The 14499-nt window shown below is 45.1% G+C and overlaps 1 protein-coding gene and 1 pseudogene across 8 annotated transcripts in view; both read right to left on the bottom strand.

Moving 5' to 3' along the window:
- The window catches only part of LOC139553531 (protein unc-79 homolog), a 49051-nt gene that overhangs the window by 32246 nt on the left and 2306 nt on the right, over positions 1–14499 (bottom strand). For 6 of the 8 annotated variants that reach the window (XM_071365959.1, XM_071365960.1, XM_071365961.1 and 3 more), the window contains exons 3-11: positions 11092–11405; positions 10239–10409; positions 9896–9991; positions 9685–9740; positions 9412–9541; positions 9218–9282; positions 2047–2135; positions 1621–1661; positions 443–471 (exon numbers count right to left, since the gene is read on the bottom strand). In XM_071365959.1, coding sequence (XP_071222060.1) covers positions 443–471; positions 1621–1661; positions 2047–2135; positions 9218–9282; positions 9412–9541; positions 9685–9740; positions 9896–9991; positions 10239–10409; positions 11092–11405 — 991 coding nt within the window. Of the gene's footprint in view, positions 1–442; positions 472–1620; positions 1662–2046; positions 2136–9217; positions 9283–9411; positions 9542–9684; positions 9741–9895; positions 9992–10238; positions 10410–11091; positions 11406–14499 lie in introns of those variants that run through there. The other 2 variants (XM_071365965.1, XM_071365966.1) reach the window with 2 other exon arrangements.
- Positions 779–835, bottom strand: LOC139554067 (U7 small nuclear RNA; annotated as a pseudogene).

Raw genomic sequence — 14499 nt, 5'->3', positions numbered from 1 at the left:
TAGTTGTTTTCTGTCTCTGTACCAGACAGGACTGTTTCGTTTGTTCACGTACCACGCTGCACCTTGGTCCTCTCCTTCTTCCTCAGACGAACATCGTTACAATGCATTAACCAACACATTAACAAGCAATGACATAGCAAGGGCGGCACAGCCACTGTCCATGATTAGGTAAGCAAAGCCATCCAAAAATGCAAACAAACTAGCAAACCATTCCAATCCACCACTCTTTCATTTAATTTTTTTATTTTATTATTTCACCTTTATTTAACTCTACTTCACTTGTTGGTCTAATATGTAGATAAAAGGGGTACTCATTTTTAGCCATGTATTTTTAGCCATCAAATATACTACTATGAATTCAGCATAAACTGATGAGAGCACAAACAAATACAAACACAAGCAAACACAAACACATATGAATGCACCAACATTCAGGCCTTACCTTCTTTTGACAAATAGCAGATATCTCAGCTGTAAAGACGAGGCCACAGAGATATTCAACATAACATACAGACAGACATTGGGTTCACCCACATAAAAATACTGTAGTATACCATGGTAGAAATACTGGACTAACTATAGTATAAATACTGTAGTAAAAGAAAACTGTAGTATATACTATAATTACTTTGTGTTTTTTGTGGACTGTAGTATACTGTAGTATTTACTGTAGTGTTTTTGTGGACTGTAGTATACTGTAGTATTTACTGTAGTGTTTTTGCAGACCTTACTGTAGTATTTACTATAGCGCTTTTGTTTTATTATTTGACATGGAATCGGAGGCTTTGTCCTTGAGAAAACCTACTGGAGAAATACTAAAAGAGCACATAACCTGAAGGTAAGTCATTCTGAACAGGTAGTTCAGTGCTTCTGCTCTTTTCTGTAACCTGTAGGGAACACAATATTTGGTCTATATTTGGCAGGTATTTGGTAGGTTTCTCACTTATGGGTGGCACAAACTGGGATATGGGAGAGGGGAGTGGGCAGGGTATATGCAAACTAAATACTGTAGTATTTACTATAGTTAAAAAACTATAGTGTTTTTGCTAACATTTTTTGGGATAATACTGTAGTTATTACTATAGTATTCTACAGTATACTACAACATTCTATAGTAAGTACTACACATGATTGAGGGATACTACAGCGTGTAGTATAGTATTCTACAGTTTACTATAGAATTCTATAATAATTACTGTAGTATTCTATTGTAATTTCTTTCATGTGGGCACTCAGCCTAACTTCCACCTCCCTCCCTACAGTCATAACTACAACCCCCTTTGATGAGAGAGAGAGAGAGAGAGAGAGAGAGAGAGAGAGAGAGAGAGAGAGAGAGAGAGAGAGAGAGAGAGAGAGAGAGAGAGAGAGAGAGAGAGAGAGAGAGAGAGAGAGAGAGAGAGAGAGAGAGAGAGAGAGAGAGAGAGAGAGAGAGAGAGAGAGAGAGAGAGAGAGAGAGAGAGAGAGAGAGAGAGAGAGAGAGAGAGAGAGAGAGAGAGAGAGAGAGAGAGAGAGAGAGAGAGAGAGAGAGAGAGAGAGAGAGAGAGAGAGAGAGAGAGAGAGAGAGAGAGAGAGAGAGAGAGAGAGAGAGAGAGAGATAAAAATATATATGATACCACTCACCTTGGGGCAAGAGCACATCAACAAGCCATTCTGCATGATCTCTGTAAAGGTCACACAAATATATAAATCAAATTATAGTTAGCTGAGACTACCTCAGAGATGTAAATACACTTCTAGCAGATACACAAACATATACAGTAGTCTGCATTACTGCTTCATGATATATTGTGAGTCTTTAGTGAGGATCCAAGAAGAGACATTGTATTCTAAAGAGCTAGACATAGAAATTGTATACAGTATGCCATAAGACAGAGGAAATGAGAACAAGTTGTTTACTGATGGCAATCTCATTATCTGCTCAATGGAATTATGCAACCATGGTGATGCCTCTCCCTCAGGATAAAGACCGAAATAATGAAGCAGACAGCAGGTGACGTATGTTTGGAATGGCATCTTGGTGGAGAGTAAGGTTTTACAACAACAGACCCTGATATCCTTTGGCTGCACTCTTCACAGATGTACAGAGGAGGGGGCTTCTCTCCCAGGGCAACGGAGAGGGTGGGATCGATGCACATCTATAGGGTGACAACAGACAGTTACAGGATCCAGAAGGAATATACAGTACAATAGTAGCAGTGATATATGATTGTAGGGGTACTAAAAAGTGCATACCACACCCTATTTCTTCAATGCTGGTGCCATGACACGTGATAACACCTCAAACTCAAATACGTCTGTGTACAGTGCATTCAGAAAGTATTCAAACCCCTTGACTTTTTCCACATGTCACGTTACAGCCTTAGTCTAAAATGTATTAAATGGATTTTTTTTCTCATCAATCTACAAACAATACCCCATAATGACAAAGCAAAAACAGAATACTTTTTTTGTGCAAATGTATTAAAAGTAAACAACATAAATATCACATTTACATTAATATTAAGAGCCTTTACTCAATACTTTGTTGAAGCACCTTTGGCAGCGATTACACCTTCGAGTCTTCTTGGGTATGACGCTACAAGCTTGGCACACCTGTATTTGGGGAGTTTCTCTCATTCTCCTCTGCAGATCCTCTCAAGCTCTGCCAGCTATTTTCAGGTCTCTCCAGAGATGTTCCATTGGGTTCAAGTCCGGGCTCTGGCTGGGCCACCCAACGACATTCAGAGACTTGTCCTGAAGCCACTCCTGCATTGTCTTGGCTGTGTGCTTAGGGTCGTTGTCCTGTTGGAAGGTGAACCTTCGCCCCAGTCTGAGGTCCTGAGTGCTCTGGAGCAGGTTTTCATCAAGGATCTCTCTGCACTTTGCTCCGTTCATCATTCCCTCGATCCTGACTAGTCTCCCAGTCCCTGCCACTGAAAAACATCTCCACAGCATGATGCTGCCACCACCATGCTTCACCATAGGGATTGTGCCAGTTTCCTACAAGACGTGGCTCTTGGCATTCAGGCCAAAGAGTTCAATCTTGATTTCATCAGACCAGAGAATCTTGTTTCTCATGGTCTGAGAGTTCTTTTAGTGTCTTTTGGCAAACTCCAAGAGGGCTGTCATGTGCCTTTTACTGAGGAGTGACTTCCGTCTGGCCACTCTACCATAAAGGGCCTGATTGTTGGAGTGCTGCAGAGATTGCTGTCCTTCTGGAAGATTCTCCCATTTCCACAGTGAAACTCTGGAGCTCTTTCAGAGTGACCATTGGGTTCTTGGTCATCTCCCTGACCAAGGCACCTCTACCCTGATTGCTAAGTTAGGCCGGGCGGCCAGCTCTAGGAAGAGTCTTGGTGGTTCCAAACGTCTTCCATTTAAGAATGGTGGAGGCCACTGTGTTCTTGGGGACCTTCAATGCTGCAGAAATGTTTTGGTACCCTTCCCCAGATCTGTGCCTCGACATAATCCTGTCTCGGAGCTCTACGGACATTTCGTTTGACTTCATGGCTTGGTTTTTGCTCTGACGTACTGTTAACTATGGGACCTTATATAGACAGGTGTTTGCCTTTCCAAATCATGCCCAATGAATTGAATTTACCACAGGTGGACTCCAATCAAGGATGATCAATGGAAACAGCATGCACCTGAGCCCAATTTCATGTCTCATAGCAAAGGGTCTGAATACTTATATAAATAAGGTATACATTTTCTTTTAAATGATATACATTTGCAAAAATATCTAAAAACCTGTTTTCACTTTGTCATTATGGGGTATTGTGTGCAGATTGAATAAGAAAAATATATAATTTAATCAATTTTAGAATAAGGCTGTAACGTAACAAAATGTGGAAAAAGTCAAGGGGTCCCTACCCTTTCCGAATGTACTGTATATACATATTTACATTACCAGTCAAAAATTTGGACACACCTACTCATTCAAGGGTTTTTCTTTATTTTTACTATTTTCTATTTTGTATAATAATAGTGAAGACCTCAAAACTATGAAATAAAACATATGGAGTCATGTAGTAACCAAAAAAGTGTTTGTAATAAGTGCGTGCTGGTGGCAGGGAAGTCAGGCGCAGGAGAGTGAACTTGGTATAAACGGAGCAGTTTAATAAAAATTAAAAAACTCCGGAAACCAACATATACAAAATAAAATAAGAGGGTGCAAAACCCGTCGCACACCAGAACATAACCTGCACCAATACATACAACAAACAATCACCGACAAGGACATGAGGGAAAACAGAGGATTATATACACAACATGTAATTGATGGGATTGGAACCAGGTGTGATGGAAGACAAGACCAAACCAATGGAAAATGAAAAATGGATCCGTGATGGCTAGAAGATCGGTGACGTCGATCGCCGAACACCGCCCGAACAAGGAGAGGGACCTACTTCATGACAGTACCCCCCCCCCCCCCCCCCGACGCGCGGCTCCAGCAGCGTGTCGAAACCGACCTCGGGGACGACCCGGAGGGCGACGCGCAGGGCGATCCGGATGGAGACGGTGGAACTCTCACAGCATTGAAGGAGCCAACAAGTCCTCCACCGGAACCCAGCATCTCTCCTCCGGACCATACCCCTCCCAGTCCACGAGGTACTGAAGGCCCCTCGCCCGACGTCTCAAATCCAGTATGGAACGAACGGAGTACGCCGGGGCCCCTTCGATGTCCAGAGGGGGCGGAGGAACCTCCCGCACCTCAGACTCCTGGAGCGGGCCAGCCACCACCGGCCTGAGGAGAGACACATGGAACGAGGGGTTAATGCGGTAATCGGGGGGAAGCTGTAACCTGTAACATACCTCGTTCACTCTCCTCAGGACTTTAAATGGCCCTACAAACCGCGGACCCAGCTTCCGTATGGAAGGGCAGGAGGAGGGGCAGGTTTCGGGTCGAGAGCCAGACCCGGTCCCCCGGTGCGAACACCGGGGCCTCACTGCGGTGACGGTTTGTGCCAACTTTCTGGCGCAGCACGGCGCGCTGAAGGTGGACATGGGCGGCGTCCCATGTTTCCTCCGCGCGCCGGAACCAGTCGTCCACCGCAGGAGCCTCGGTCTGACTCTGATGCCAAGGAGCCAGAACCGGCTGATACCCCAATACACACTGGAAGGGAGAGAGGTTAGTGGAGGAGTGGCGAAGTGAGTTCTGGGCCATCTCTGCCCAGGGCACGAACGCTGCCCACTCCCCCGACCGGTCCTGGCAATAAGACCTCAGAAACCTACCCACATCCTGGTTAACTCTCTCCACCTGCCCGTTACTCTCGGGGTGAAAACCTGAGGTATGGCTGACCGAGACCCCCAGACGGTCCATGAATGCCCTCCAGACCCTCGACGTGAACTGGGGACCCCGATCAGACACTATATCCTCAGGCACCCGTAGTGCCGGAAGACGTGTGTAAACAGAGCCTCCACAGTCTGTAGGGCCATAGGGAGACCGGGCAAAGGGAGGACATGACAGGACTTAGAAAAACGATCCACAACGACCAGGATCGTGGTGTTACCCTGTGAAGGAGGAAGATCAGTCAGGAAATCCACCGACACGTGCGACCACGGCCGTTGTGGAACGGGTAAGGGTTGTAACTTACCTCTGGGCAGGTGTCTAGGAGCCTTGCACTGGGCGCACACCAAGCAGGAGGAAACATAAACCCTCACGTCCTTAACTAATGTGGGCCAGCAGTATTTCCCACTAAGACAGCGCACCGTCCGACCGATACCAGGATGACCAGAGGAGGGTGACGTATGGGCCCAATAGATCAGCCGGTCGCGGACAGCAGAAGGAACGTACAGACGCCTAGCCGGACACTGAAGGGGAGCAGGCTCTGTACGCAACGCCTGCTCAATGTCCGCGTCCAGCTCCCACACTACCGGTGCCACCAGGCAAGAGGCCAGGAGTATGGGAGTGGGATCCATGGGCCGCTCCTCTGTGACGACAGCCAACAACTCCCGGTCCCCCATGTCATAGTTTCGCTCCGCCGGGCTGAGCTTCTTCGAAAAGAAGGCACAGGGGCGGAGCTTCGGTGGCGTACCCGAGCGCTGAGAGAGCACGGCTCCTATCCCAGCCTAGGACGCGTCCACCTCTACTATGAACGCCAAAGAGGGATCCGGATGAGCCAGCACGGGAGCTGAGGTAAACAGAGCCCTCAGCTGACCAAAAGCCCTGTCCACCTCAGCTGACCACTGCAAACGCACCGGTCCCCCCTTCAGCAGTGAGGTAATGGGAGCCGCTACCTGACCAAAGCCCCGGCTAAACCTCCGGTAGTAGTTGGCAAACCCTAGAAACCGCTGCACTTCCTTAACCGTGGTGGGAGTCGGCCAATTACGCACGGCTGAAATGCGGTCACTCTCCATCTCCACCCCTGAAGTGGAAATGCGGTACCCTAGAAAGGAGACGGACTGTTGGAAAAACAGACATTTCTCAGCCTTGACGTACAGGTCATGCTCCAACAGTAGACCAAGCACCAGGGACACATGCTCGACGCGTGTAACGGAGTACATCAGAATGTCGTCGATATACACCACTACACCCTGCCCGTGCAGGTCCCGGAAAATCTTGTCTACAAAGGCTTGGAAGACTGATGGAGCATTCATCAACCCGTACGGCATGACAAGGTACTCATAGTGACCTGAGGTGGTACTAAATGCCGTCTTCCACTCGTCCCCCTCCTGGATACACACCAGGTTGTAAGCGCTTCTGAGATCCAACTTTGTGAAGAAGCGCGCCCCGTGCATTGACTCGATCGCACTGGCTATGAGAGGTAGCGGGTAACTGTACCCCACAGTGATTTGGTTGATGCCTCGATAATCAACACACGGGCGCAGACCTCCATCCTTCTTCTTCACAAAAAAGAAACTTGAGGAGGCAGATGAGGTGGAGGGCCGAATGTACCCCTGCACGAGAGATTCGGAGACATATGTTTCCATAGCCTCCGTCTCCGCCTGTGAGAGGGGATACACGTGACTCCTGGGAAGTGCAGAGTCTACCAGGAGATCTATCGCACAATCGCCCCGTCGATGAAGTGGTAAAACAATCACCAACAAGGACATGAGGGGAAACAGAGGGTTAAATACACAACATGTAATTGATGTGATTGGAACCAGGTGTGATGGAAGACAAGACCAAACCAATGGAAAATGAAAAATGGATCAGTGATGGCTAGAAGGTTGGTGACGTCGACCGCCGAACACCGCCCGAACAAGGAGAGGGACCGACTTCGTCGGAAGTCGTGACAGTGTTAAACAAATCAAAATATGTTTTAGATTCCTCAAAGTAGACTTGATGACAACTTTGCACACTCTTGGCATTCTCTCAACCATCTTCATGAGGTAGTCACTTGGAATGCATTTCCAACAGTCTTGAAGGAGTTCCCACATATGCTGAGCACTTGTTGGCTGCTTTTCCTTCACTCTGCACTCCAACTCATACCACACCATCTCAATTGGGCTGAGGTTGGGTGATTGTGGAGGCCAGGTCATCTGATGCAGCACTCCATCACTCTCCTTCTTGTTCAAATAGTCCTTACACGGCCTGGAGGTGTGTTTGGGGTCATTGTCCTGTTGAAAACAAATGATAGTCCCACTAAGTGCAAACCAGGTGGGATGGTGTATTGCTGCAGAATGCTGTGGTAGCCATGCTAGTTAAGTGTGCCTTGAATTCTAAATAAATCACTGACAGTGTCACCAGCAAAGCACCCCCACACCATCACACCTCCTCCTCCATGCTTCATGGTGGAAACCACACGTGTGGAGATCATCCGTTCACCTACTCTGCGTCTCACAAAGACACGGCGGTTGGAACCAAAAATCTCAAATTTGGACTCCACCGGTCTAATGTCCATTGCTCGTGTTTCTTGGCCCAAGCAAGTCTCTTCTTATTATTGGTGTCCTTTAGTAGTGGTTTCTTTGCAGCAATTCGACCATGAAGGTATCATCTGAACAGTTGATGTTGAGATGTGTCTATTATTTGAACTCTGTGAAGCATTTATTTGGGCTGCAATCTGAGGTGCAGTTTATTGCCGATTTCTGAGGCTGATAACTCTAATGAACTAATGATCTGCAGCAGAGGTAACTCTTGGTCTTCCTTTCCTGTGGCGGTCCTCATGAGAGCCAGTTTCATCATAGCACTTGATGGTTTTTGCAAATGCTGTTGAAGAAACTTTCAAAGTTATAGAAATGTTCCAGATTGACTGACCTTCACGTCTTAAAGTAATGATGGACTGTTGTTTCTCTTTGCTTATTTGAGCTGTTCTTGCCATAATATGGACTTGGTCTTTTACCAAATAGGGCTATCTTCTGTATACCACCCCTGCCTTGTCACAACACAACTGATTGGCTCAAACGCATTAAGAAGGAAATTAACTTTTAACAAGGCACACCTGTTAATTGAAATGCATTCCAGGTGACTACCTCATGAAGCTGGTTGAGAGAATGCCAACAGTTTGCAAAGCTGTCATCAAGGGAAAGGGTGGCTACTTTGAAGAATCTCAAATCTCAAATATATTTTGATTTGTTTAACACTTTTTTGGTTACTACATGATTCCATGTGTTATTTCATAGTTTTGATGTCTTCACTATTATTCTACAATATAGAAAATAGTATAAATAAAGAAACACCTTGGAATGAGTAGGTGTGACCAAAATTGTGACTGGTAATATATATAATATATATATATATACAGTATATATATATAATGTCCCCTCTACCTGTCTCTGCTTGCCTTTAGTCTGTGGCTGGCTGCATGCATATGTCTCTGTTCTGTTATCTATGATCTGTACATGGCCCTGTATTAGGCCACAGTGCTAATGGCCGAGATGCTCAGATGGTGTCCTGTAATTTACTGCTCTCGTTTACAGGCATACTATCCTCAGGGGCGGTATGGGGTCATGGCTTCCAATTAGGAACCCCCCCCACACCCCCTCTGTGCTCCTGGGTAATTTAAATCTTGCCCCTGTCCCTGCCCCTGTTCCTTTCTCCGCTCTACTTGTCAGTTTTGAGCACAGTTGAGCAGAGACACGCAGAGCAGCGCAAACAGGCCTCGAGTTGCGTGGCCAGTGATATCATTACACGACAGAACGACAAAAGTCACTCAAGCATTCGCTGGTTCCTTTAATGTTGTGCTTCCAGCTGAAAACACGAAGATGCTTTTACACACCATGGCAATCTGGCACATACTCTGTGTATTCACTTTATGTTTGTGTACACAGTGTACAGTAGTTAGTCAGATATTACCTTGACGGCAGGTTTATTGATGGCATTGTGACACTCAATGTGTTGGCAGTGGATGGGGTTCCAGGCTGTGGAAAATAGAATGGAGGGAAAAAAGGAGAGGGGAGAGATGGAGAGGTGGAAGGAGGATTAGACCTGCAATCTAAAGGTTTGTTGCACACAACACCAACCTGACAGGCAGACCATAAGCCCCTCACCAGTGTACTGCAGGCCTCTGTATTCACTGATGGCTCCTGGGGGCTTTAGGTTTGGCCAGTAATGAAAGAGCATCTGCACGGCTGGAGGCTTTACTTGGGATGGTCCGTAGGATATGACATACAGCAGGTCCTGCCACAACACAACACACGCCATAGTGAACTAAAATGTAAGAACCTCTCAAAGCTATTCACTGACACTTTCCAGATCTATGAGAGAGTTGTTTGGACATCTAACCTATGTGAATATGACACATGCATTTTGCGAACATATACCTTCCACACTTCCTGCTTGTGCTTCATAAGACACTCCAACAACTGACAGTGGTATACTGGAAACAAAAAGGCAGAGGCTAAAGTCAGGCAGGTGGCAGGTATAACATAGTGTACAGTACATTAATCAAAAGACAGGCTGTGCTACACTGGACATAGACACTGTGATGTACTGTATTGTACTGGTTGGGGATAACCTGAGTTAAAGGTTTACCTGGGTTGGAGGTGTACTGCATAGCAATCATTAGCATAGAGGAGGCAGAGAGATTGACATATGCTGGAACGCCCCCTTCTCTTCTAGTGGAACCCACTAAAGAAGGACAGAAAAGACAAATGAAGAACCTTAACCTCATGAAGAACTGCATACTGTGGGACACCAACCTGGCAGTTCCTTTGATATGGTGATGCCTACTTAAATTTCTGGTAAACGTGTATGACTACTGATATTGAATGAGACTTATCCCATTTAATGACTTGTTAACTTCATGTTGAATTGAAAAGGGGTTATTTTTCACATGCAAGTAGATGGATGTTAGATACAGAGTGGCTGTACTCACATACAGCCATGGGGAGGAAAGAGGTGCTCAGGTACTCAATGATGTCTTTGTGCAGGAATGGGGGGAATGTAGCTAAAGTGGAGATCATAGTGTAGGGTAAAGTGCTGAGAATATCATCACTGAGAAAGGGCAGGAGGCAAGTTGTTGTGTAAAATATGGACTGTCCCAGATCTGATGGGAGAAGGGAGAGCCAAGACGCACAGACACAGAGAGAGAGACAGTAATTCAATTAAATGTACATATGTTGCAAACATATATAAGTAAATAGAAAATATAGCATTACAATTTAAAGAAAATGGATAAATATACAATGTGTATAAATAAAACAAAATCCTGAGAGAGTATTGTGAGACTCAGTTTAGGTCAGTGCGGTTTCAGTAAAACCTATTAATACTGCACTGGTGTTTGCCCTCAGCAAAGGGTAGTGCTTTCTAGTCAAGGAGATGCGCTTTCATGCTTATTCCATATAAACAGATATATTCACAGACTTGCTATTTACAGATTACGATTACCTGGTGCAGTTAATATATACACAACATATGCCAGCCATAGCAATTTAACCTTTAAAATAGCTTTTTATAGATACATTTCCATTTTCAATACATTTTTTAAAAAGAGATTGCAAACAGTTAATACATGTGTACAGTACTACAGTATGTCTGTACATTTCAGTAAGTTATCAACAAAGTTAGCTGACAGGATCCAGCATGTTCCCCATCACCCCATGCATCCCTTTAGATCTTCTGTGGGACTCGTCTCTTGGAGGGAATGAGGCCAGAAAAGGCAGCTCATGTGGTCAAAACAGGTCGTAGGGCGATGGACACGTACAGAGGTATGTCCTGGTTTCACTCACCATGCTGACCGTGCTGCAGCAGGGGCACCAGGTCAAGCAGGGTCACGAGGGTCGCATAGAGCCCCTGATAGTCCAGAGAGGGGTACTCTGAGAGCTGAGCGTCCCGACTCTGCTGCCCCTGCCCCCCGCGGTCTGGCGGGGCATCACGCAGAACGCTGTAAAGGAGGGAGCGAGTAACTGTAGGGTTGATGGAACTGACTTGTGGTCTTAGAGATGGGGTGAGTGGGAATGGCACAGGAAAAAGACACATGGTCATGGGCACGGCCAAATTGGAAGCTTCCTGGTTCTCCTTCCTGCCTGTGCGGGACAGAATGCTGCTCCGGGGGTGGGGGGAGGAGGGAAGGGATAGGGGGGAACAAGGGAAAAAAAGAGACAACAAAGACACAAAGAAACAGCACATTACATTGAAATGGCACTACAGAGACAGCGTAAATAGAAAAAAACAAACCCAGATAGACCCCACATAGGATGCAGTGTCTCTAATATTTCACTGAAGGCATTTGGAATTGTTCCCTGCTTTATCTGTTCAGTGTGACATAGAATGACTTTAATTTTCTATTTCACATTTTGTACATCTTTGTCTTCTGAAAACAAAAAACATGAACAGAAACGTTTGCAAAAACTGCAATGATCACTGCATCTCATGCGTATCTGGTGACAAGGAGAAAAAAAATGCATGTTTTCAGTGGCAACCCCATACTTCTCCGAAGGGGAAACTGCAAATGGTTTTCCCTCTGTGGGTGCCATATTCCAATCAGATCAATTCAGCAGCAATCATACCGAGAGGCCAATGGGCCATGATGTTTCTCAGGGGAAATTATCCTGTTTTGTAGGGCTGTCGTCAAGGATGGGAGTGACACCAAATCGGTTAGGGAAAATACGGAGGTGACACTTTTGAAACATGCTTCAGCTAGTAATAAACATGTGTGTGAGGTTAGATAAGAATTCCTGGGTCACAGCACATGTTTATTGCACCAGAGAAAAAATGTCCGTATGCATTCATTATGATACTGTATCAGTATCATCAGGAGAAATAATGAGATCCAACAGGCATATGGATTTAAGTCTCTAAAATAAATGTAAGAACTAATCTACAGTAGGGGAGAAACTATAATGACAAAGGAATAGGTTGTTTCAAATGGGATGACAGGTAGCATTATGTTTGTGAGCTAATGGGGGATGGACGTTTGTGTTTGCTGTCCCCTGGGAAGGTGGATATCTCACCATTTAGAGAGAGGGAAGAACTAGTTGGTTGGTTTGTGTGTGGGGATTCTAGGGGTGGGGAGGCAGGGGGACAGAGAGCCTTGCTCTTTTACTAAACATGATGTTAAAGAACTAAGCTGTTCTATCAGTAAAATGACTTGGAGGTACTTAGCATGAGAGCCCAGATGACAAATTCTGATGTTTTGTTTTTCATAGAGGTAGAGGTATAGCATTTCTACAGGGGCAGTGAGTAAGGGGATTTTAGTGTAGCAATACAGAATAGCCTACTATTATGACATTTTACAAGATTAACATCATCCTACTCTGACTATTCCCCTGAAAGTTATACTCCGTAAGAATTTGGCCGCATGTAAGAAGATTTTAACTACCGGAAACCAAAGTGTAAAAAACATTCTCTCAGTGAGTTGGAACGGATAGTCAGTTTCCAACAATGGGGGAGATTAGCTTTATATCTTGCGGAGTATGACTTAATATCACTGCCCTCTTTGCAAATATTCAACTGCAGAATTGAATTGAACACACACACAGACGCACAGACACACAGACAAACAAACACACATACAATAATACACAGACACACGTTATGCACACACAGTAAGACACATCTTAGATCCGATAAAACAACCTACACTGTCACTATCTTCTAAATGTTGTCGCTAACTGCGGCAATATCTAGATTCTCTAAAGCTTGAGTGAGCCACTGATTATAAATTAAATTGCTGTAAATAAGCATTAACTAGGTGATATAAAACCGTAACAACCACTGTTTCTTAGCTAGATGTGAGATATTTCATTTCCTTTGAGTGTGACTTGTTCATGCCAGGCAAGGTTCAAGAGGGAACTAGGAATGAAGTACATCACATTATAATATGATACATGAAATTATCTTGATTCAGTATCAGACTGCATCTTGGTTCCTCACAGTCACTCAAATGATAATGGAATTTGGCATGGGGTCAGGGCGACTGTGAATCCATGGTTCACTGATGCAGAGAGCTAGACAGCTTGGCTGGTGGGTGTTACTTTCTAGATGACTGGCTGGGAGGAAAATCTGGTAACTACATTACTTGACTAATATATGACATGTTACATAGCACCCCTTGGAGTAAGACCCTTAAAATGAGCCCAGGTAGCCGCATCCCTTTACACTAATATCATAATAGTCTTACACTGATATCGCTCTATGCTGCAGAGTTAATGAAATATTAATTTGGCGCTCCATCCTCTGTCTGTGCGGGCCTCTTTTTTTCCAGGAACCTGACATATACTGTATGCAAGCCTCAGTGCTCCCTCTATTTAGCTCACACTCTCTCTCCCTCTCTTCACCCCAGGCCAATGAAACACAGGTGTCTGTCAGAATGTCTGAGAGTTTACTGAGCAGTGCAGAGTGGTTTCAATGTGGGAGGCATGGTTTGTTGTGTGAATTGGGAGGGAGAAGATTTGGCTCAAGGAAAACATGAGGCGAATGTTACAGTATCATACCAGTGTGATTCCCTTCAGCGATACTGAGCCTCACAGACACAATTGTCATTAGAGTTAACATGCTGCCACAACATAGGCTCATACAATCACAGCCCTTGTCACGCTCCATCTGTGCCAAGGACCAATAGGATGCCAGGCTTGTAACAATACACTAGCAAGCACATCTAGCTAGATCATTCTCTCAGCAAAGTCAGAAAGATCCAAGATACTTTACCAATATTGACTTGAAAATTATCATAATTTGTCAAGGGAAAAATGCACTACTATGTCCACTGTGTGATGAAATGAAAATGATTGTCATAATCCCATAATTTTCATAAAAGTGAAACATGAAAGTTCTGTCTCCCTAATCCCCATCCCTTTAGATAACTGTGCCTAATGATGATGATTTCTGTAGCCAATGATCAAAGCGCTACTGATTCTCACAGAGAGCTCTGCTCAAACTCAACAAATAAATGTCACATACTGGTTGTGGCCATAATGACTGCCCTGACTTCTTGACCTGTTCTGAGGGGACGTGTTGTTCCCTCCACAGGCCCTCTGTCACTGCACACTGGGGACTGTCAGACCCAAGGAGCCAGAGGACCAGACCTCCCTTAGCCCCTCTGGGAGTGAGACTACAGGCCATCCTAGGAACATGTGCATCTACAAAGCTACCACTGAACCTACAGAGGGGTTGAAATTGCTATTTCTTGTTGGTAC

This window comes from Salvelinus alpinus, chromosome 25 (assembly GCF_045679555.1).
Source record: "Salvelinus alpinus chromosome 25, SLU_Salpinus.1, whole genome shotgun sequence".
NCBI lineage: Eukaryota > Metazoa > Chordata > Actinopteri > Salmoniformes > Salmonidae > Salvelinus > Salvelinus alpinus.
This window is presented reverse-complemented; position numbering and strand designations above follow the sequence as displayed.